Genomic DNA, 17,994 nt, shown 5'->3' on the forward strand with positions numbered 1-17,994 from the left:
AAAATTAAGATAGATCCAAACTACACCTAAAAAAATAATTTAAAAACATCCTGGGTCCTCATAAGATTCTAAGGCGATCCATCCATCTGTGTGTCTGTTGAACACACAATAGAGCCTACTTTATAAAATTTATAGTTTATTATTTATTTATAGCTCTGACACATTGTGGTTCCAAAAAAAAATCACAATTATCTTTAAGGATACTAAGTTTATAGGGTGAGCTCCATCTCTAAAGGAAATCAGAATTTCAGTACTTAAGGATTAAAAAAATAAATCAATACAAATTTGATACAAACTGCATTTGTATATTTCCATATTTGTTAAAGTTTAGATATACCTATGTATTTATATTTACTTAAAAAACACACCATTGTCATTGTCAATGTTTTATGATTTCCCCTCTTAACAAATAAAAAAAACTAAAATAAAAAAAGCAACAACATGCTGCATGTTGTTTTGTTGTGCATTGCACTTCCTTGCTGCATTTCATAAACAACAATAATTTTACATTACCAAAGTTAACTTTAACTCTATTACATAAATATTGTGCCAACTTTGAACATTAACACATTAGAGGCACAACTATCTACAACAAAAAGAACAACAACAACGATAATATTAGAAACAGTACAGCAACACAAAATAAATAAAATTATAAAAAGACATGAAATGAAGAAGACTTTATTACCAACTTACAACAGCAGCTAGTAGTAGCATAATAAAATACACAGCTCCAGCTACTACGACGACAAATGTCTGCCAACTACAATTATTATAATGTTACAGTCAGTGGCAAATTGCATTTGTAGGTAGGTTATTTAAATAAATAATCCCATCAAAATGTAAGTTTTTTATATGTATATCTGAGTTCCGATTTTATCGAAAGATGCAAATATCTTGAAATAATACTGGATAGTTAGTTAGAAGAAGGTGATAGGGTCCATTGGAAAGAGTGGGTGGCTGTCGCCAAAGATCATCCACACTAGCTTTTCGATGTGTGCATGGGTTTATCGCTTGATGGCCTGTTCTGGGCATACTTATTTGCGAATGTTACAAAGGTAGAAATAATGACCAGGAAATGTCTTATAAGTGTTCTTAGCAACCACAACAGCACTTCGCAATAGAGTGGGAACACCTGCGGATTGTACAGGATTATGAATGGGGATTGATCGTACCTCGATTTTCATGACGACAAACATGAGTACGAACGTCTCTATAAGACATTGATATGATCTCGAAATTCGTTTTAATACACTCAGGGAAAATCTGCAACTTAAAAACAAGAATGCGTCATATTAATTCAATAATGTTCATTATAATAGAAAATCCATATTGAAATACGCGAAATCAATAATTTTCAATATTAAATTAATATTCAGGCATGTGATGAAAAACGATAGTTTTCAAAACAGAAATCAATTACAAAAACGATTTAGGTGTGATGAATTTCGATTGAAATAAAAAAATTCAACATTACTAGATTTTCGTTAATGTTTCTTATTGATATTGATTTAAAGTTGTTTTTTCTCTGGGTGTACATATGGCTCCAAATTTTATTGATTACACTAGTTTACAAATCAGACATTTTTGTTTGCTCATGGAATGAAACTTATATTTTTGAGAAGAGCTAGGGATGCTAGATAATTGACCATTTTTTGTTTCCCACCTATACGTCACAATTTTGAGATATATGGGTTTTTATTTTTCACCTGCCCTGAGTACTACTAATACATACTGTAGTGTACCGAATTGTAGTAATTAAGTATTTACATCGTTTTTGGGTACTCAACACTCTGGCGAAGCTACCAGATACTTTCAGAGTTGTATTCTTTTGACAAATTCCAAAAAAAATTAACGGGAAAAAAATAAATACTGTTTAAAAGTACATCTTTCCTGTAGATAAAGGTTAATAAATCGCTATTAAATACAAAACTCTAAAGTAAAAACTATTTTAAAATGTCTTCTAGGAATTGTAAAATAAACCCAGACCATTTTTGTGTTATTTGCGGAAAAATTATTCAGTCAAATCGAGGTTTTCCTATAACACAAACACTGCAAAACGCTTATTTACATTAACAAATTTCGTAAAAGCTTTAAATAAGACAAAACCAGCATTTCAATATTTATGCAGCGTGTTCCCGAGTCTTTCTGATTCTAAACTAAAAGAAGAGATATTTGCGGGTCCTCAAAGAAGAAAAAATTTGGTTGATACCAAATTTGAGTGCCTATTAACCGATGTTGAAAATGCAGGACGGAATTCTTTTAAACTTGTTGTTCAAGAATTTTTGGGGAATAAGTAAAGTCAAAATTACAAAGATATTGTTGCGAATTTATTACATAATTTCGAACTGATGGGTGTAAATATATCCCTCAAAATTCACTTTTTATATTCTCATGTGGATTTTTTCCCGGAAAACCTCGGACACATGAGTGACGAACATGGAGAGCGTATCCATCAAGATTTGAAGTTTTTCGAGAGGAATTATCAAGGTTTTTGGGATCAGAATATGCTAGGAGACTACTGTTGAAGTGTCGTGAGGGAGACAAATGAAAATAATTATAAAAAGAGGACTAAACACTTCACTTTTAATTTTGTTGTCCTAATTTAATGTACATTTTTATATGTTTCGTTTTTAATAAATATCTCAAAAGTTTGACGTCCTGGAATTTTTTTAATATTTTTTCCGAAGTTAGAAGACCTAAATACACAAATCCCCATATGTTTCAATTCATGAGCAAAAACCTTGTAAACTAGTGTTATTGTAATTAAGTGTCTTAAATGAAAAAAGTATTTAAAAGTGCAGCCAATGTAAATTTTCTTGATTTTTATAAAAATTTAAATAGTGCATAATATCGAGAATTTTTTGAAATTTAAAAGAATAAAAATGGAACTGTCTTTAACGAATATGGTCCAAATCGGAAGACCCAAGTTCAAACAATTGTGTTTTCTCTGGGTTCTTTTTAGGAATTTATGATATACCTTCAATGCCTTACAGTTCTCAGTTAGTTTATGTAAACATAAATATAAAAAGTCAAGCTGCGATATTTAAGTATCTTTGCTCTCGGCTCATAGTACAACCTGATATCGTAACCGAAACCAGTATCTAGATGACAGACAGTATAAAAATAAAATGTATCATTGCTTATTTGTATAACCTTGACAAGTTTTCAAGCTTTTCATTTGAAAACTAAAGGCCCAACTATAATATGCATACACTAGTTTAAGTCAGCTTAAGCAACTGTTCGAATACATATAAAACGTATGTGACAAACTATAACGTACTTAAGAGAGTTTCGTCAAATTTTAGTTGCTTAAGCAAAGAGCGAAGCTGGTCGCACATTCCGTAAGTTTGTTTATTGTATACAAAGAAAATAAAGATAAAATGAAAAGGATGAAGAAAATTTATTTATTTTCATAAAATAATAAGAAATACGTGTTTGTTAATTACGTGTTGCACATAAATGTGCAAATGGGGCTAAATTGTTTTAAATGCACATAAGTACATTATGGCCATCTAAAAGTTTCTTCGGATTTTCTTAAGCATTTGACAGTCTTTTCGTTCGGTTTTGACATTAACTTAAGCTAGCTTATGCACATTATAGTTGGGCCTTAAGTTTCTAAGTGTTTTAAAATTATTTGGAATTAAATGCACTTTTTCGCTGAACCATGCATAAATATGCATATTAAAGACTGGGTCGGAAAAAACTTATACATACTATTCCAGCCGAAACTTATCCTTGGAGCAACAAATTACTATTTTTTTAATCACGTTAGCTTTTAAAAATATATAAGATATTATCTTTCTTAACTCATTCATTTACAACTGTTATTTCGGTCAAAATGGACACCGAAAAAAAGTACGTGAAAAAATAATTAAAACTTTTCATAAAAATCCAATATGGACTTTCAAAAAAGTAGCAAAATATTTGAAGGTTCATCGTCACACTGTTTCAAAAGCCTTTAAACAGTATAAGGAAGACTTTAACATTGAAAGAAACCAGGATCAGGTAGAAAATAGGTCTCACAGATATTGGTAAAGCAAAAGAACAACTCTTTTGAAAAGCACCGAACACTTCTATTAGAAAAGCAGCTCGTAAAGTTACACGCTCTGATTCCTTTGTGCGCCAAAGCTAATGCTAGGTTAAAGAATTTAGAGCAAACAAATTTAGGTCAAATTTTTTTCCCTACGAAGTTTATTGTGTGGCAAGCCATTTGCAGTTATGGCAAAAGAAGCACGATAAACACAGAAATATGTATACATATCATTTTCTAACCCGACTTGTCATTTTTCCCGACAGTGTCATTTTTCTAACCCGACTTGGAATCATGGCACTATTGATAAAAGGCTCTTGAGAGGTATTCAAACAAAAATGTAAATTGTGTACCACGGGAGGCAAATCCACCCATCTGTCCAGAACTTCGGCCTGTGGAAAGGTATTAGGCTCTTGTAAAAAAAAGAATTAATGAACACTGGAAATGTATCCCAGGACATGCCCGATTTTCATCTGAAAAATTAATGGAAGCAACATATTAAATGGGAGGGTTTCCGGAAAAAGTGGATAAATTTATAAATACCGAGTAATAAGCCAATATTTTAATGTGTAATGAATTTGTACAATATTTGAATAAACTTATGTATTTTTGAGAATTTTTATATTGAACGGTTTAATTTTATTGAACTTAAGTTTTTTTCGGCTACTCTTTCGACTATAATTCATTGAGGAAAATATTACTGCTAAGTTTTATATTCATCATCATATCACATTGAGTATTGGATGCAGACCCCGAAATTTGTAAATATTTTGTGACCTTCCGTCGGTTTGTCTGTCTGTTGAAGGCAAAAATAGTTTTTGTCATGCATTTTTTTTACAAAATATTGTTTTTTGGCATTTTATGTTAAAAATGTGTAAATTCATCCTTGACATACTGTGAATATAATTTAGTTTTGAAAACTGTAAAAGCTTTAACTCGGCATACACTTATAGATTTAAGAATATTCACAATAAACACAATCCCACTTCCAGCTTAAAAATGTTTGGTTGAGTCTTCAAAAACTTATGCACAATTTTGGATTTAAGATCAACCTTTCGTCCTTTTGTTTTATCTATGCCAGGTTTTTTAGTCTTATCTTATTGAACTATGTCTGTATTTTGGTGACATATTTCTCGGTCAGTACATGTGACCTATATTGACATTTATATATAACTTCAATTTATTTATGAAACATGTTGTTTACTTTTTATTTGACAACATTAAGCATGAAAGGTATATTAACACAAATAACTGATTTAAAAATAAATAAAATTAAATTTAGGCTAATTTTAATTGCAAACAAGTTGTTAAGGTCATTCCTAAATGGCATTGATTTATTGGTAATTTACGGCAACAAATTCTAAAACCAGATCCATTTTCAGTCACTGACTGTATATTCGCCAGTACATTGTACAATAACATTTTATGTACATAAATATGTGCATTAAATAACTAACATCTATGAATGTATGTATGCATGGCATGGACGTACAAATGTATGAACGAAAACAAACTAAACTAAACTGACTGACTATCTGTCACTAACACTTGGCGACAATAGTTGATGATGATATTATTTGTACGTGACTAACATGCAAAATGTTGTACATTATCGAACACCAACATATACACGCTACATTCTGCATTGTATGTAAATACTATGTATGTAGGTAATGAAAATTTGTTGTATGTTTGAGTTTATGGCCAGTGAGGAGTATAGTACGCAAAATGTATGTAATGAATTAAATGCTTTTTACAATATGATTGCAGTTGATATACACAGCAATAGACAGCAGCAATTCTACAACTGGTTAATTTGTATGCAAATATACGCATATAAATTGATATGAAATAAAAATGATGTTTATTACACTTTGACACTTAACAGCGTTTTATACAAGCGATGACAAAAAATACGGCAGCAGGTGTTTTATTTACTTAAGGATATTAAATTAAGCTAATCGTACAATATTTTCAAACTTCAAAATAAAATAAAAACCCATGTTTCCCATGGCTATATACAATTTAAAGTTCTACAGTTTTTATAAAGCTTTTTTTAATAGATGCGTGCAAAATACCTAAAGTTAAAAGTTGATCTCATATTGAAGCTTAAAAATCCATTATTTTAGTATTTTTTTATTAATTAAGAAGGATATTTTTATTCAATATACATACATATATAATATTTTACAACCTTTTGATCTAATATAATACATATCGTCAACTTAAATGCACGTCCGTTTGTATTTAAGGTGGCGATATACATATATCATTCAATATTATTTTTTATAAATTTTTGTAAAAATAAATAAGCCAATACGTTCACACGTTGACGAGAAAAATAACTTTTAATTTTATGTTAAACGTACGCTTGAGCGAAATGACAGCCAAGCCGAAGTATATTTTGATAGAAATTATAAGAAAACTAGTAAGAGAGCTTTATTCGGCTGTGCCGAACCTTATATACCCTTCACTAAATTATATTTCAAAATACAAATTTTAAATATTTTTAGGTAAACAAAAATTTTTTTTCCAAAGCTGTTTTTCATTTTTTGGAAAAAATATTTTTCGAATTGTTTTTATTAAAAACTTGTTTAAAATTTTTTTTTGACCCATTACTTACCAACATACTATGGTCTTATATACAGCTGCGGTCAAAATAATAGCACCACGTCATATTGTTTTATAATAATATTACGTAAAAACTGTTAAATTAATTTTTGTTGTTTTTGTATAAATTTATGCTTAATTCAATGAACTTTCAAACCTTAAAAATAGTTTTGAAAATTAGATGCAAATTTTAAAGAAAAACTTCATAATATATAAATACCTAAGAAATTCATCAGTCAAAAAAATAGCACCAAGAAAGAAATTGATTAAAATAAACAAAAATTAATCAGGACAAAATTTAATTTAGTAACAATTATTATGGTTTGTAAAGTTCTTAACACGTTATTATTAAAAGTAAAATATTGTTGTCTTTTGTTTTCGTATTTTTTGGCAAAAAAGAGACCGACCACCTCCTACCTATAAAGATTTTAAAATTTTAAAAAAATTTTATGGAACTTGTATGCCAAATATATATTTTTTCATTCCTCAAAATAAATTCTTAAATATTGTTGCTTTCTTTTACCTTTTTTGTGACATTTGGTCATCTATTTTTAATAAAATTATTTTTGGGGATATCGCATCCTGTCCCACGACATTGACCTTTTAGCTTGAAACCCAAATTTATATCAGTTTATCATTCCTTAGATCATTCCTATGGTCATAATTTCATTGATTTATATCTGAGTATGATTTTATCAAGCATTTGATCATATAAGATTGAATTATTTATTCCACATATTCAATATATTCTTCGAATGTTATAATAGAAAAACCACAATCAAAATACAATTTTAAAATCTGTGTGTTGAAGATAAGATGAATATATTATCTTAAATTTTGGTTGAAATTGGATTCGGAGGACTTTCTATAGTAGTCTGATATCAAACAATATAATTTGTTTAATTATTTGACCAAAAAGTGTTTTGGTACTTGAATGTTGAAAAATGGTAATGCGACTTCGGAAATTTTACCTTTAATAGAGGTGAAACTTTTCTAGAATTTAAATAATTTAAATTTTGTTATTGTAATGGTCAGCGAATAACTGCAACACTAGTCGTCAATTTTGACCACCGTGCAGAACATAAATGCCTGATTTTCGAAACGATGGGCCAAGAGTGTTATGATTAAAAGCGATAAGCGGTTGCGCAACCTAAAATTTATATTTTTATTTCAACGCAATGTTTTTTTAAAACCATTTATAAATAGTTTTATTCTGAATTAAGCTAATTTGTATGTTCAGAAATCATAATTTTTTAGAAAAGTAAAATTATTTTTTTTGTTTTTAATTTTATTCATTTCGATATAAATAGATTCAAATTATAATTTAATGGCGATTTTTTAAAACAAAAACATGAATATTCTATATTCATTCTATGGTGCTATTATTTTGACTGCACAAAATCTGTGAATTTTTCAAAAATACCATATTATTGATTGAAAGGTTAATATTTCTTAAAGAAAACTTTACTCATAGAAGAAATAGAGATTAATTAACCATTTTATATTATATTTAATTAAAATTACTATGGAAATAAAAATATTTCCCATGTTAATTGCTTTAAGGTTCTTTGGTGCTATTATTTTGACCGGCACTGTACGTCGTTGCAAAGATCTTTGAAATATCTATCATTATATATCCATATTGTCTATATTAATGACTTGTTAATCCAGATATAGGTAAAAAATCGAGGTTGTCCTGCTTTTTTCCTCATATCTCAGCCATTTGTGGACAAATTTTGCTGATTTTAAATAGGAAACTTCTCGAAAGCATGTCTGACAGAATTATTGAAGATTTGGATCCCGAAGATATCTGGGATTTTATACACTTCACCCTTCTCACGATGGTGAAGGGTATAAAAACTGTATAGACTTTTCAAATAATACGACATTTTTAAGGAACATTTTATGATATCAATTTCTATTTTTGGCATATTTATCTTTGCTTAAATAAATATACCATTTATTTAAATAATAATTGCTTAAATTATGTTATTTAAATTTATTTTCCTTTTTCCTTCGAAAAAGGATTTTTGGTGATATACTCAGTAAGATAAAGTCCCTACGATTTATATACAACTAAGTTTATGAAAATCGTACAACTATCTAATTACAAAGTTATGCGTAAAAATATATTAGATGATTATTCTTCGAAATTATTGGAAATTTTTACTAAATGTTTATTATCCGAAATTATTCCCTCAAGGTACCATGAGTTGTTAGCCATACAATAGCTATAATTGAGGAAAATCTTCAGAAATTGGAAGATATATTTTTGAGAGGTCCTTTGTTCAAGGACAATTTTTGAAAGAAAAGAACTTTTAGGGAAATACATATGTATGTATATTGAAAGTAGGTTACGTAAGAAATAGTAAAAATTTAATAAGCGGTTAAAAAGAAATATAAAAGGTGTTTTCATAGACACGGATGTATAACTTTATAGGTCCATTTCATGAAATTATTCGTTCGCCAAATATTTTTCTCAGTAAATTGATTATATCCTGCAGAAATCACATGTCTGCAATACTAATGCCTCTTCCAATTGAGGCACTAAAAAGTTAGTAAGCTTGTCTCTATACCACTCACAGTTGACTGTTACGTTTGACCATCGTTATTTGTGAAGACTTATGATTCTACCGGCCCATAAAGCGCACCAACCAGTAAGTTTTTATGGATGTAATGGCGTTTCGACATTGGCTTAAGGATTATTATTGCTCCAAATTCGGCCATTCTGTGAACAAAACTTTCAAATGAAGGGTGTATGACCATAAGGAACCTGTATACTTGACTTCGGTAGTTCAACTGAACGATTAAATTATTTGAACGTAAAAAAGAGCTGCCTAGTTAATTTTTCAACTATGAACTAAAATGAGCGGTCATTGAATTGAACTATTAAGCACAAGTCTACTGTGTACCAAGTTTTAACAAATTTGGAACGGGTAAGGTTCGATGCCTTGTCGAACATTTTTGTTTCCTCCAAAAATACTTTCAGCGTGACCTTAGTATTAACATATCATCAACAAAAGGTTGAACTAATAAGTTAAACAAAAAAATCAATTTAAATTTTAGTATTAATAATTATAATAAAATTGTGCAAATTTTATTTTAATTTTTATTTCACTTGAACAGAAAAAAGTATTCAGTTCAACAAACATCAATAAATTACAACATTTATATATATATGTACAACAAAGACCAAAATCACAAAAGAAAATCAATTTACATTTCAAAAGTTAAAAATAGCTAAATATCTATTTAACGCTTTAATTTTATTTGTTTGTCACCAACTGTATTTAATCCAAACTTATTGTCTTTGCAACGAAAATATCAACAACACTATTACCATTATATTTATTTATTTATGAACAAAAGCCTATCTTCAGAAAAGAAAAAAAAAACAAATTGCCAACAAAAGTTCAGACGCGTACATATGTATATTGAATTGAATTGAAAAAAGCAGCAGAAGCAGCACAAATAACAATAATAATTAAATATTTCTTTTTTATTTTACACATTTCCACTTGTTGGTTGATTTGAAATTGAAAGTAGCAGAAGTAGTTGTGATTGGTAAATGGCACGCAAAAGTACAACACTCTAAGAGGTGGTTTAAAGTTTCTATTTGAATTCAAACAAACTATAAAACAAATTCTAAACTAACATGAAAAGGAATAAGGTTAACTAAAATAAATAATAAAGTTTATTAAAATTTTGTTAAAATTTAAATTCTAAATAAAATGTATCTGTTTCCGTTTTTTGCAGACTCTCAATACAGCTGTGGTACAAATTTATAAAACAGAAGCTTCCGCTCATTCGCACTGGAAGAAGAAATACACTGGTGTCGTTTGTTTTATTAAGGACAGTGCTATACGTTCCTATTTTCTGCGTGCTTATTGTTTAATAAAACATGAATTAATTTGGGAGCACGAGCTGTACGATGAAATGAAAATTAATAAAGCTCGTCCATTTCTAATAACGTTTGAGGGACAGGTTGGTTTTTTTATTGTATTATTAACTCGATTTGTTTATACTAATATTTAAATATTTTTTTAAAGGATGGTCATGTTGGTTTAAATTTTGTTTCGGAAGAAGAGTGTGATTCATTTTATCGTGCTGTCGATACAACGATTGAGACCAGAAATCGCAAAAAATTGGGTAAGTTTTTTAAAATGGTAATTAGATAATAGATTTCAGTTTTAGATTAAAATAAAATCAATGCTAAATTAAGGGAGTATTTTCCTATACTGTATATCTGATACAGTATCAGAGCTTCGAATTAGTTAAAATAATTTTAGCTTAATTCCATAAAATCTTTATTCGAAATAAAAAATTTCAGCAATTTATTCCATATACAAATTCCCAACAAAACAAATTCATTAGCTTCATTCAAAGGCTTTTAAGTATTTGAATAGAATTCATTCATTGTTGTATTAATTCGTAATTAATTCACAATGGAATTATCTAGAGCATTTTTGAAATAGATTTGAATTGAAGAATTGTCTAAAGCATTTTTGTAATAGACATGAATTGAAGCAAAATCTAATCATTCAATAAGTTTTATCGAGAACAAAAATAAGTCAAATTCCCCTTACTTTTCAGGTTATTTGTAAGTTGAAAAGTACTATGAATTAATTCGTAATGAATTCTTTAAGGGATAACATTTAATTTGATTTTTAAAATTTAATGAAGAATTAAGTATTTCAATTCAAACCTTTTTAAAATATATAATGCTAGATATGAAAGGTGATTTTTAGTGTAAATATTTATTATTGATAAATTGTCAGTGAAATTTAGCACAATTCTTACTATAATATTAATTTTCTATTCCCGTATAACTACTTGAAAAATTATTTTCGTTATTTTTTGTGAATTTCTTTATTAAGCCATTTTTTAGAATAGTGATTTTTTATAATTTTAATTTTAAGAGAAAGTATGTCACCCTTATACATGATAATATTTTACAATGTTTAATTTTATAAAAAACGCATATTTAAATAAGTTTAATTTTAGGGAATAAAAGGCACAGTACTAAATTTACCATCAAAAAATCTTCTTTCCTTTCAGAAAAACGCAATAAACGCAAATCCCAAATGGCACCCTCCGCACCGCTGGCGCCGCTGCCCAAAGAGCCTGATTACAACAGTGTACAATTGCGTAATAATTCAAAGATAGGCACCGTAAACTTTACGCCCGCGCCCATGCCCCAGCCGCAGCAGCAAGCCCCACCAAAAAAATTCCTCTCGTCATTATCGTCTTCCAATAATAAAAACAAAAAATCAAAAGTCAATAAATGTGATATTGGGGCACCCACCAACTTTCGACATGTCAGTCATGTGGGTTGGGATGCTGACAAGGGTTTCGATTTGACGGGCAATGAAAACGATGAAGTACTCTCGCAATTCTTTCAAAAGGCTGGTGTATCGAAACATCAACTAAATGATCGAGATACGAGGGCCTTTATATATGATTTCATACAGAGCAATAATGTGCTGGGCACGGTGAAGCAAGAGATAGTCGAACAGCCACAAAATACATCACCAACATCACCACCACCGCCACGCGTCACACCGCAAGTACCGACCAGGCATCAACATCAACAGCAGCATCATCATGTAAGTTGTTTTCAAATATATGTATAGAAGTAAAAGAACAACATCTTAAACTGAAAATTTATTACTTAAGGCACAAAATGGCAACTCAACTAGTTCGGCTGCAGTAACAACCCAAAGATCAGCACCACCACCGCCTCCACCAGCTAGACAGCCACCACCACCAGTACCTACAACTGTGCCAGGCTTATCAAGGGCACCTGCGCCTCCTTCTAGGCCACCACCCATAAATGCTGCACCACCACCTCCACCAGCTCCCATTATGACAGCACCGGTAGGTTTAATATAATTTGTTTTCCCTCATAATTTTTAAAATTGTTTGATTTGTTTTTTTTTTTTTATTTTACAGCCACCACCTCCTCCACCACCAGCAGCTGGTGCTCCACCACCGCCTCCTCCTCCACCGCCCATGGCTGGACCTAGTGAGATACCCTCTATTACCACCACTTATGCACCGGCTGAAACTAAAGCACCCTCTAGCTTACCAGCGGTTCCTGATACACACAATGAATTTTTGGAGAGTATACGTAAGGGAGTGCAACTGAAGGTAAGTTTTTTTTATTACATACATATATTAAATTATTCAGCGATGCTAAAATATATGTATGTATATAATTCTTATTCGTACGACAATGCTTGAAAAATAATTTAATTTCTTTTCATGAAAATATTTAATGTTTTTGTTTGAATTTCCTATTGAAAAACAATTTTTTCTGAAACAAGTAAGAGTGATGTGCTGAATCTTATTTCGTTTCTCCAAGTACCTAAATAATAAAAAGATTTTTTCTGAAAAAAATGTTTAAAAACAAGTTTTTGACGAAAAAAAAAATTGTTTAAAAAAAATTTTGGTTCAAACAAAAAATTTTTGAAAAAAATTTAAGGGATTATGTATATCTCAACCATTTCTGGGATGATTTTCTCCATTTTAAATATCAACTTAAGTTGTACTATAGTGGATATATTGATGAAAATTTAAGAAATTTCAAACGGAATGACAAACTTATATCGCACACCCAGTTCAAAAGTGACAACTCAAAATTAATTTGTCGGGTTATATAAACCAGAAAAATTAATTTTACGCTTAAACTATGCACAATACACTTGTTTATCGATACAAAAGATATCAGTGTATTCTGTTGTTGTTAACTGTGGCTAAAAAAAAAAACATTAATGTCTTTCATTATTTTCAATTTCTGAAAAATTAAAATTTTGAGTTGTGTCAGTTTTGAACTGGGTGTGCGATATAGATATATACTTTTATAGTATGGGAATATATACAGTATGTCAAAAATTAGTTTACACATTGAAAATAAATTTATATTTTCGAATTTTATTACATGAAAATACCACTTATTATTTCACTACATATATTTTTTTGGTTTATACACAGTATATATAAAGCTTACACAAGGAAAAACTTCAATTACAATGTAAAATAAACGGAAAGAAAGTCAAAAACAATCAGTACATATTTAATTTTGTAGTGTCAATTAACTCTTTTCACAACCAATTTTATTAGTGTTTTTTGGTACACACTTAATGAGTGGTACTTTACAGATACTTATGAACGGTATTCTTCTCTATAATCTTGTTAGTTAGTTCGTGATCGATTTTTTGTTTTGTGATCATCATAATGTAAAATATTGCTTAGAAAACTTCCAGGAAGAAGATTATCGTACAAAGTGACTCTGCGAATTTACTACAATCGCCAATTGGAAAAAAGTGTACAGGAGTTGTCGGGGATGTTTTTGGTAACACGAAATATAATTTATAGTGTGAGAGAACGAGCTGAAATGAGGAGCATTAAAAGGTAGTGGTAGCCCTAGACCTAAAATAACTGAACGCCAAATGTCAGATAACTTCATTAAAACTCTCAGATTTCAACCAGAACTCTTCCGAGGGAACTTAAAGAAGAATGTGATGTAGTCATTTCCCATTAAACAGTTAGAAAGGCCATAATAAAAAACGAATATTCAACCAAAGTAACATATAAAAAACTACTGCTTTCTGCACCAAATGTAGAAAAGCGTTTTTTCTTCGCCTCGACAGATATCGCGACGCGTCGATTATTGGGATGACGTTATATTATGCAACGATACTTAAATGATCTTGCACTAGAACGAAGAGCCATCTAGAGTCTGACGTAAGGTGTTACATTAAAATTTCGATTATGATTATACACTCAAAGGAATGAAAGACTTATGTTTTACTGAAACAATCTTGTTCACCGAACAATATTTAAACACTCTGAAGAACAATTTGCTAAGAAATGCAACTAAATTTGGGTTTATCCGGACAATAAACTATAATACAAATTTTATCTAAACTTAAATTGTATATCGTGGGGATGTGGCTTCTGTATAATTTCGGCGATGTTATAGAAATGACAGCAAAAGGTCTCATCGTCAATCCAACTGATAATTTTAGTGTGTATTTAAAGAAAAATATCGCTAAAAGGTAACCAAGAAACAATGCTATAAAATTAAAAGAGAAAGAAATGGAACACTATTATATATAAAAAAACAAAAAACGGTCTGCAGTGCGTGGTATATCCTAAGCGTGGTCATACCAAATATTAAAAATTCTAAAGAAGTAAATAGATTAGTTATTTAAGTACTAAAAACTCACTTATTGTAATTTGTGAAAAGAGTTAATTGACACCACAAAAATTAAGTAGTATTTTATTTTGACTTCCTTTTCGTTTCTTTTACATTGGTCTTGAAGGTTTTTCTTATATACGATTTATATATACTGAAGGTTTATGGATCGAAATAATAAGTGGTATTCAAGTTGAAAATATATGTATATTTTTTTTCAATGTGAAAACTCATTTCTGACTTACTGTATATAAGTTGGTCATTCCGTTAGTAATCTGTCTGTTGAAATAAAATTTTCGATTGCTATTTAAAATCGGCCCACAGATAGCTGAGATATAAGATAAAAACACGAATGCCAAACAATTTTACTAATTTTTTACTGATATCGCGATTACTAAATCATCTACATAGACAATATGGCTTTCAAATGAAAGGCATTTCAAAGACCTTTGTAACGACCATATAAACTATAGAAATTCGGACCGACAATTCGTCAAAATCTAGAAACCCGATTTTTTTTTACCGACATTTATTGTTTCATGAAAAGAAATAATGTTCACCAGCAAATTTGGTTTTCAACAAAAATTATTTTTTCAAAAAAATTTTATTTTATTTTCAATTTATCAATTTATCTTAAAGAATCTTAGATTTCTTTCGGTTTATTATAAAAAAAAATAGTTTTTTATACATTCTTTTGTGAAAGACGATTTTTTATTTACCCAGGTAACATTTTAGGAAGACTTCTGCTTTACTTCTACATCAGTTTCTTGAATCACATACTATTTCCTTAAGATCTTCTTAGAAGTATTTTCGGAATAAAACCGTGTTTTAGGAAAATAAAAGTCTTTTATGAAAGAAAAGTTTTTTTATAAAACGGCATTTGTGACTTTTATGACATTCGAAATTAACTTTTCTAGCAAACGTTTTATTTCTCCTAACTTCATTTATTACAAGAGTCTGTAATAAATTAAACCAAATAAAATATGTATTAATACTTCACTCTTTATTTATGTCCCCCTTTAACAGAAAGTCGACACCTCGGCTCTTAGTACGGGCAGTGGTGATTCTCGTAGTGAACTTATGTCCGAAATACGCATGGGCATTGAACTGCGACCAGCCACGCAACGTGAATTATCCACAAATCGAGCTAGTGATGAAATATCCGGTACAGATGCTTTAGCCGATGCTCTGCGCAGAGCCCTGCAAGATCGTGTGCGTGTCTTGCAATCATCAGACGATGAGTCAGAGTCATCGGGCAATGATGACGAATGGGAGGATTAAATTTAGCCGGCAAACGTACGACGAGTATGTATATGTATCTATCTATCTAGTATGAATGTATCTATGTATGTTTTAACGAATGAATGAATGACTATTGTATGTATAAATGGTGGATTTATTTTATATAAATTGTATACCAATGATAAACAAAATACGGCTTTAAATGAAACGTCGTGTAGTCTTGTACTGTACATTTCATGTCATTTTAACTGTTGAACTTTTACAAGCTAGTTTTGTATTAGTGTCAACATTAATTAGTTCGTTTTTTTAATGTAATAATTTTAATAATGCATTTTTTAAGATCTTTGCTTAAAAGAGTTTTATTTTACAGCCTGTTTTAATATAATTTAAATTATGTTTTTTATTTGTAATTTGAAAAATGAAAATCTAAGCTAAATTTAAACATTACCTAGGGTTTAAATGTAGAAAATACCAAAAACAAACAATATTTAAAATAAATTTTATTTGAAAATATTTAGATTTTTTTCCAATTTGGTGTTTTGTCGTAATAACTTGATTTTCTTTTAAATTAAATTTTCTAGTCTTTTTTTTTTTTTGTTAAAAAAAACATATTTTATTTTCTTGTTTTTTGTTTTATTAACTTGACAAATGTATACTTTTCCTTTAAATTCAAGCATATCCAGCTCAATTGAAATAAAATTCTTTAAACATTATAACAAAAAAACACAAGAAAATATCAATAAAATTGCCCAGCAATGGAAAAAACCCTTAAAGTAATAATAAATAATACATATTTAAATAAAAAACTAAGTTCTTTTATTATTAAACATATTTAAAACATAAAAATAATTATTAATTCTTTATATCGTCCTCTCAATAAAACAATATTGTAAGCATATACACCATTATTTTTTTATTGCATAATAAAAATCTACATAACTGATTCTATATGTGGTCTAATTTGGTGAAATTCTACTTCCACAAAGTGAGTCAAAAGATCAATTGAAATATTACTTTTGTTCTAGATGTCTACTAACACAAAAATTTTAAACTCAATTATTTCGAAATGGCAAAAAAATTATACATTATTGTTTTATTAAGGTGATGATATATACATATATTAAAATTTAATTAGTAACAATTGTGCCAAATCAAAAGGATTAAGAAATATATATACATAAAAATAAATTATAAAATATTTACTAAACGAAACATCACTAAAACTATTTAAATGCAATAACTACAACAACAAAAACTTAGGAACATACATTTTCACTATGTACTCATATACAAAACTAAAATTATAACCAAAAAGAATCAATAATTTAAAGATATTAAATACACAAAATGTTTGATTTTTAATATTATGTATTTCTCAGCAGTTTGTTTTGGTTTTTTTTGTTAAATTTTTATATGAAAAAAGCCTTTTTACAATATGAAAGAAGCTGTTTTATAAAAAAAATCGTTTTGTATGAAATAAGTTTATTCACTAAAAAAAAAGTTGAAGCTTGTTCTAAAAAAAATTATTTATCTACCAAAAAAAAAATAATTTTTCTATAAAAGAACGCTTTTTCTATGAAAAAGCTTACTGTATGAAAATCTTTTTCTGTGAGAAGCTTTTTCTATGAAAAACGTTCTTTCAATAAATCGTTTTCTCTATAATAAAAATTATTTGTCGACCAAAACGCATTTTCTATAAAAAAAAGCTTTTACTGTAAAAACAACTATTTTTAATAAAAAAAAAATATAAAAAAGCATTCCCTAAAAAGTTTTGTCTGTAAAAAAAAACCTACTCTATGCAATAAGTTTTTTCTCTAAACTTTTTCTATAAAATAAAGTAATTGTCTACAAAAACTCTTTATTTGTGTGAAAAAATCTCTTTGTGAGAAAAATATATTTTGGTAGTAAA

General features: G+C 28.9%; 1 protein-coding gene across 1 annotated transcript in view; it reads left to right on the forward strand.

Annotated features, from left to right (window-relative positions):
- WASp overlaps nt 1-16,891 on the forward strand; it is a 31,799-nt gene extending 14,908 nt beyond the window's left edge. The window contains exons 2-7 of the mRNA XM_065515485.1: nt 10,400-10,627; nt 10,693-10,792; nt 11,702-12,249; nt 12,320-12,520; nt 12,596-12,793; nt 15,870-16,891. Coding sequence (XP_065371557.1) covers nt 10,400-10,627; nt 10,693-10,792; nt 11,702-12,249; nt 12,320-12,520; nt 12,596-12,793; nt 15,870-16,124 — 1,530 coding nt within the window. The 3' untranslated portion in view covers nt 16,125-16,891. The remainder of the gene's footprint in view (nt 1-10,399; nt 10,628-10,692; nt 10,793-11,701; nt 12,250-12,319; nt 12,521-12,595; nt 12,794-15,869) is intronic.
- Nucleotides 16,892-17,994: the final 1,103 nt, after the last annotated feature.

The sequence above is a fragment of the Calliphora vicina genome, chromosome 1 (assembly GCF_958450345.1).
Source record: "Calliphora vicina chromosome 1, idCalVici1.1, whole genome shotgun sequence".
Taxonomy (NCBI): Eukaryota; Metazoa; Arthropoda; class Insecta; order Diptera; family Calliphoridae; genus Calliphora; species Calliphora vicina.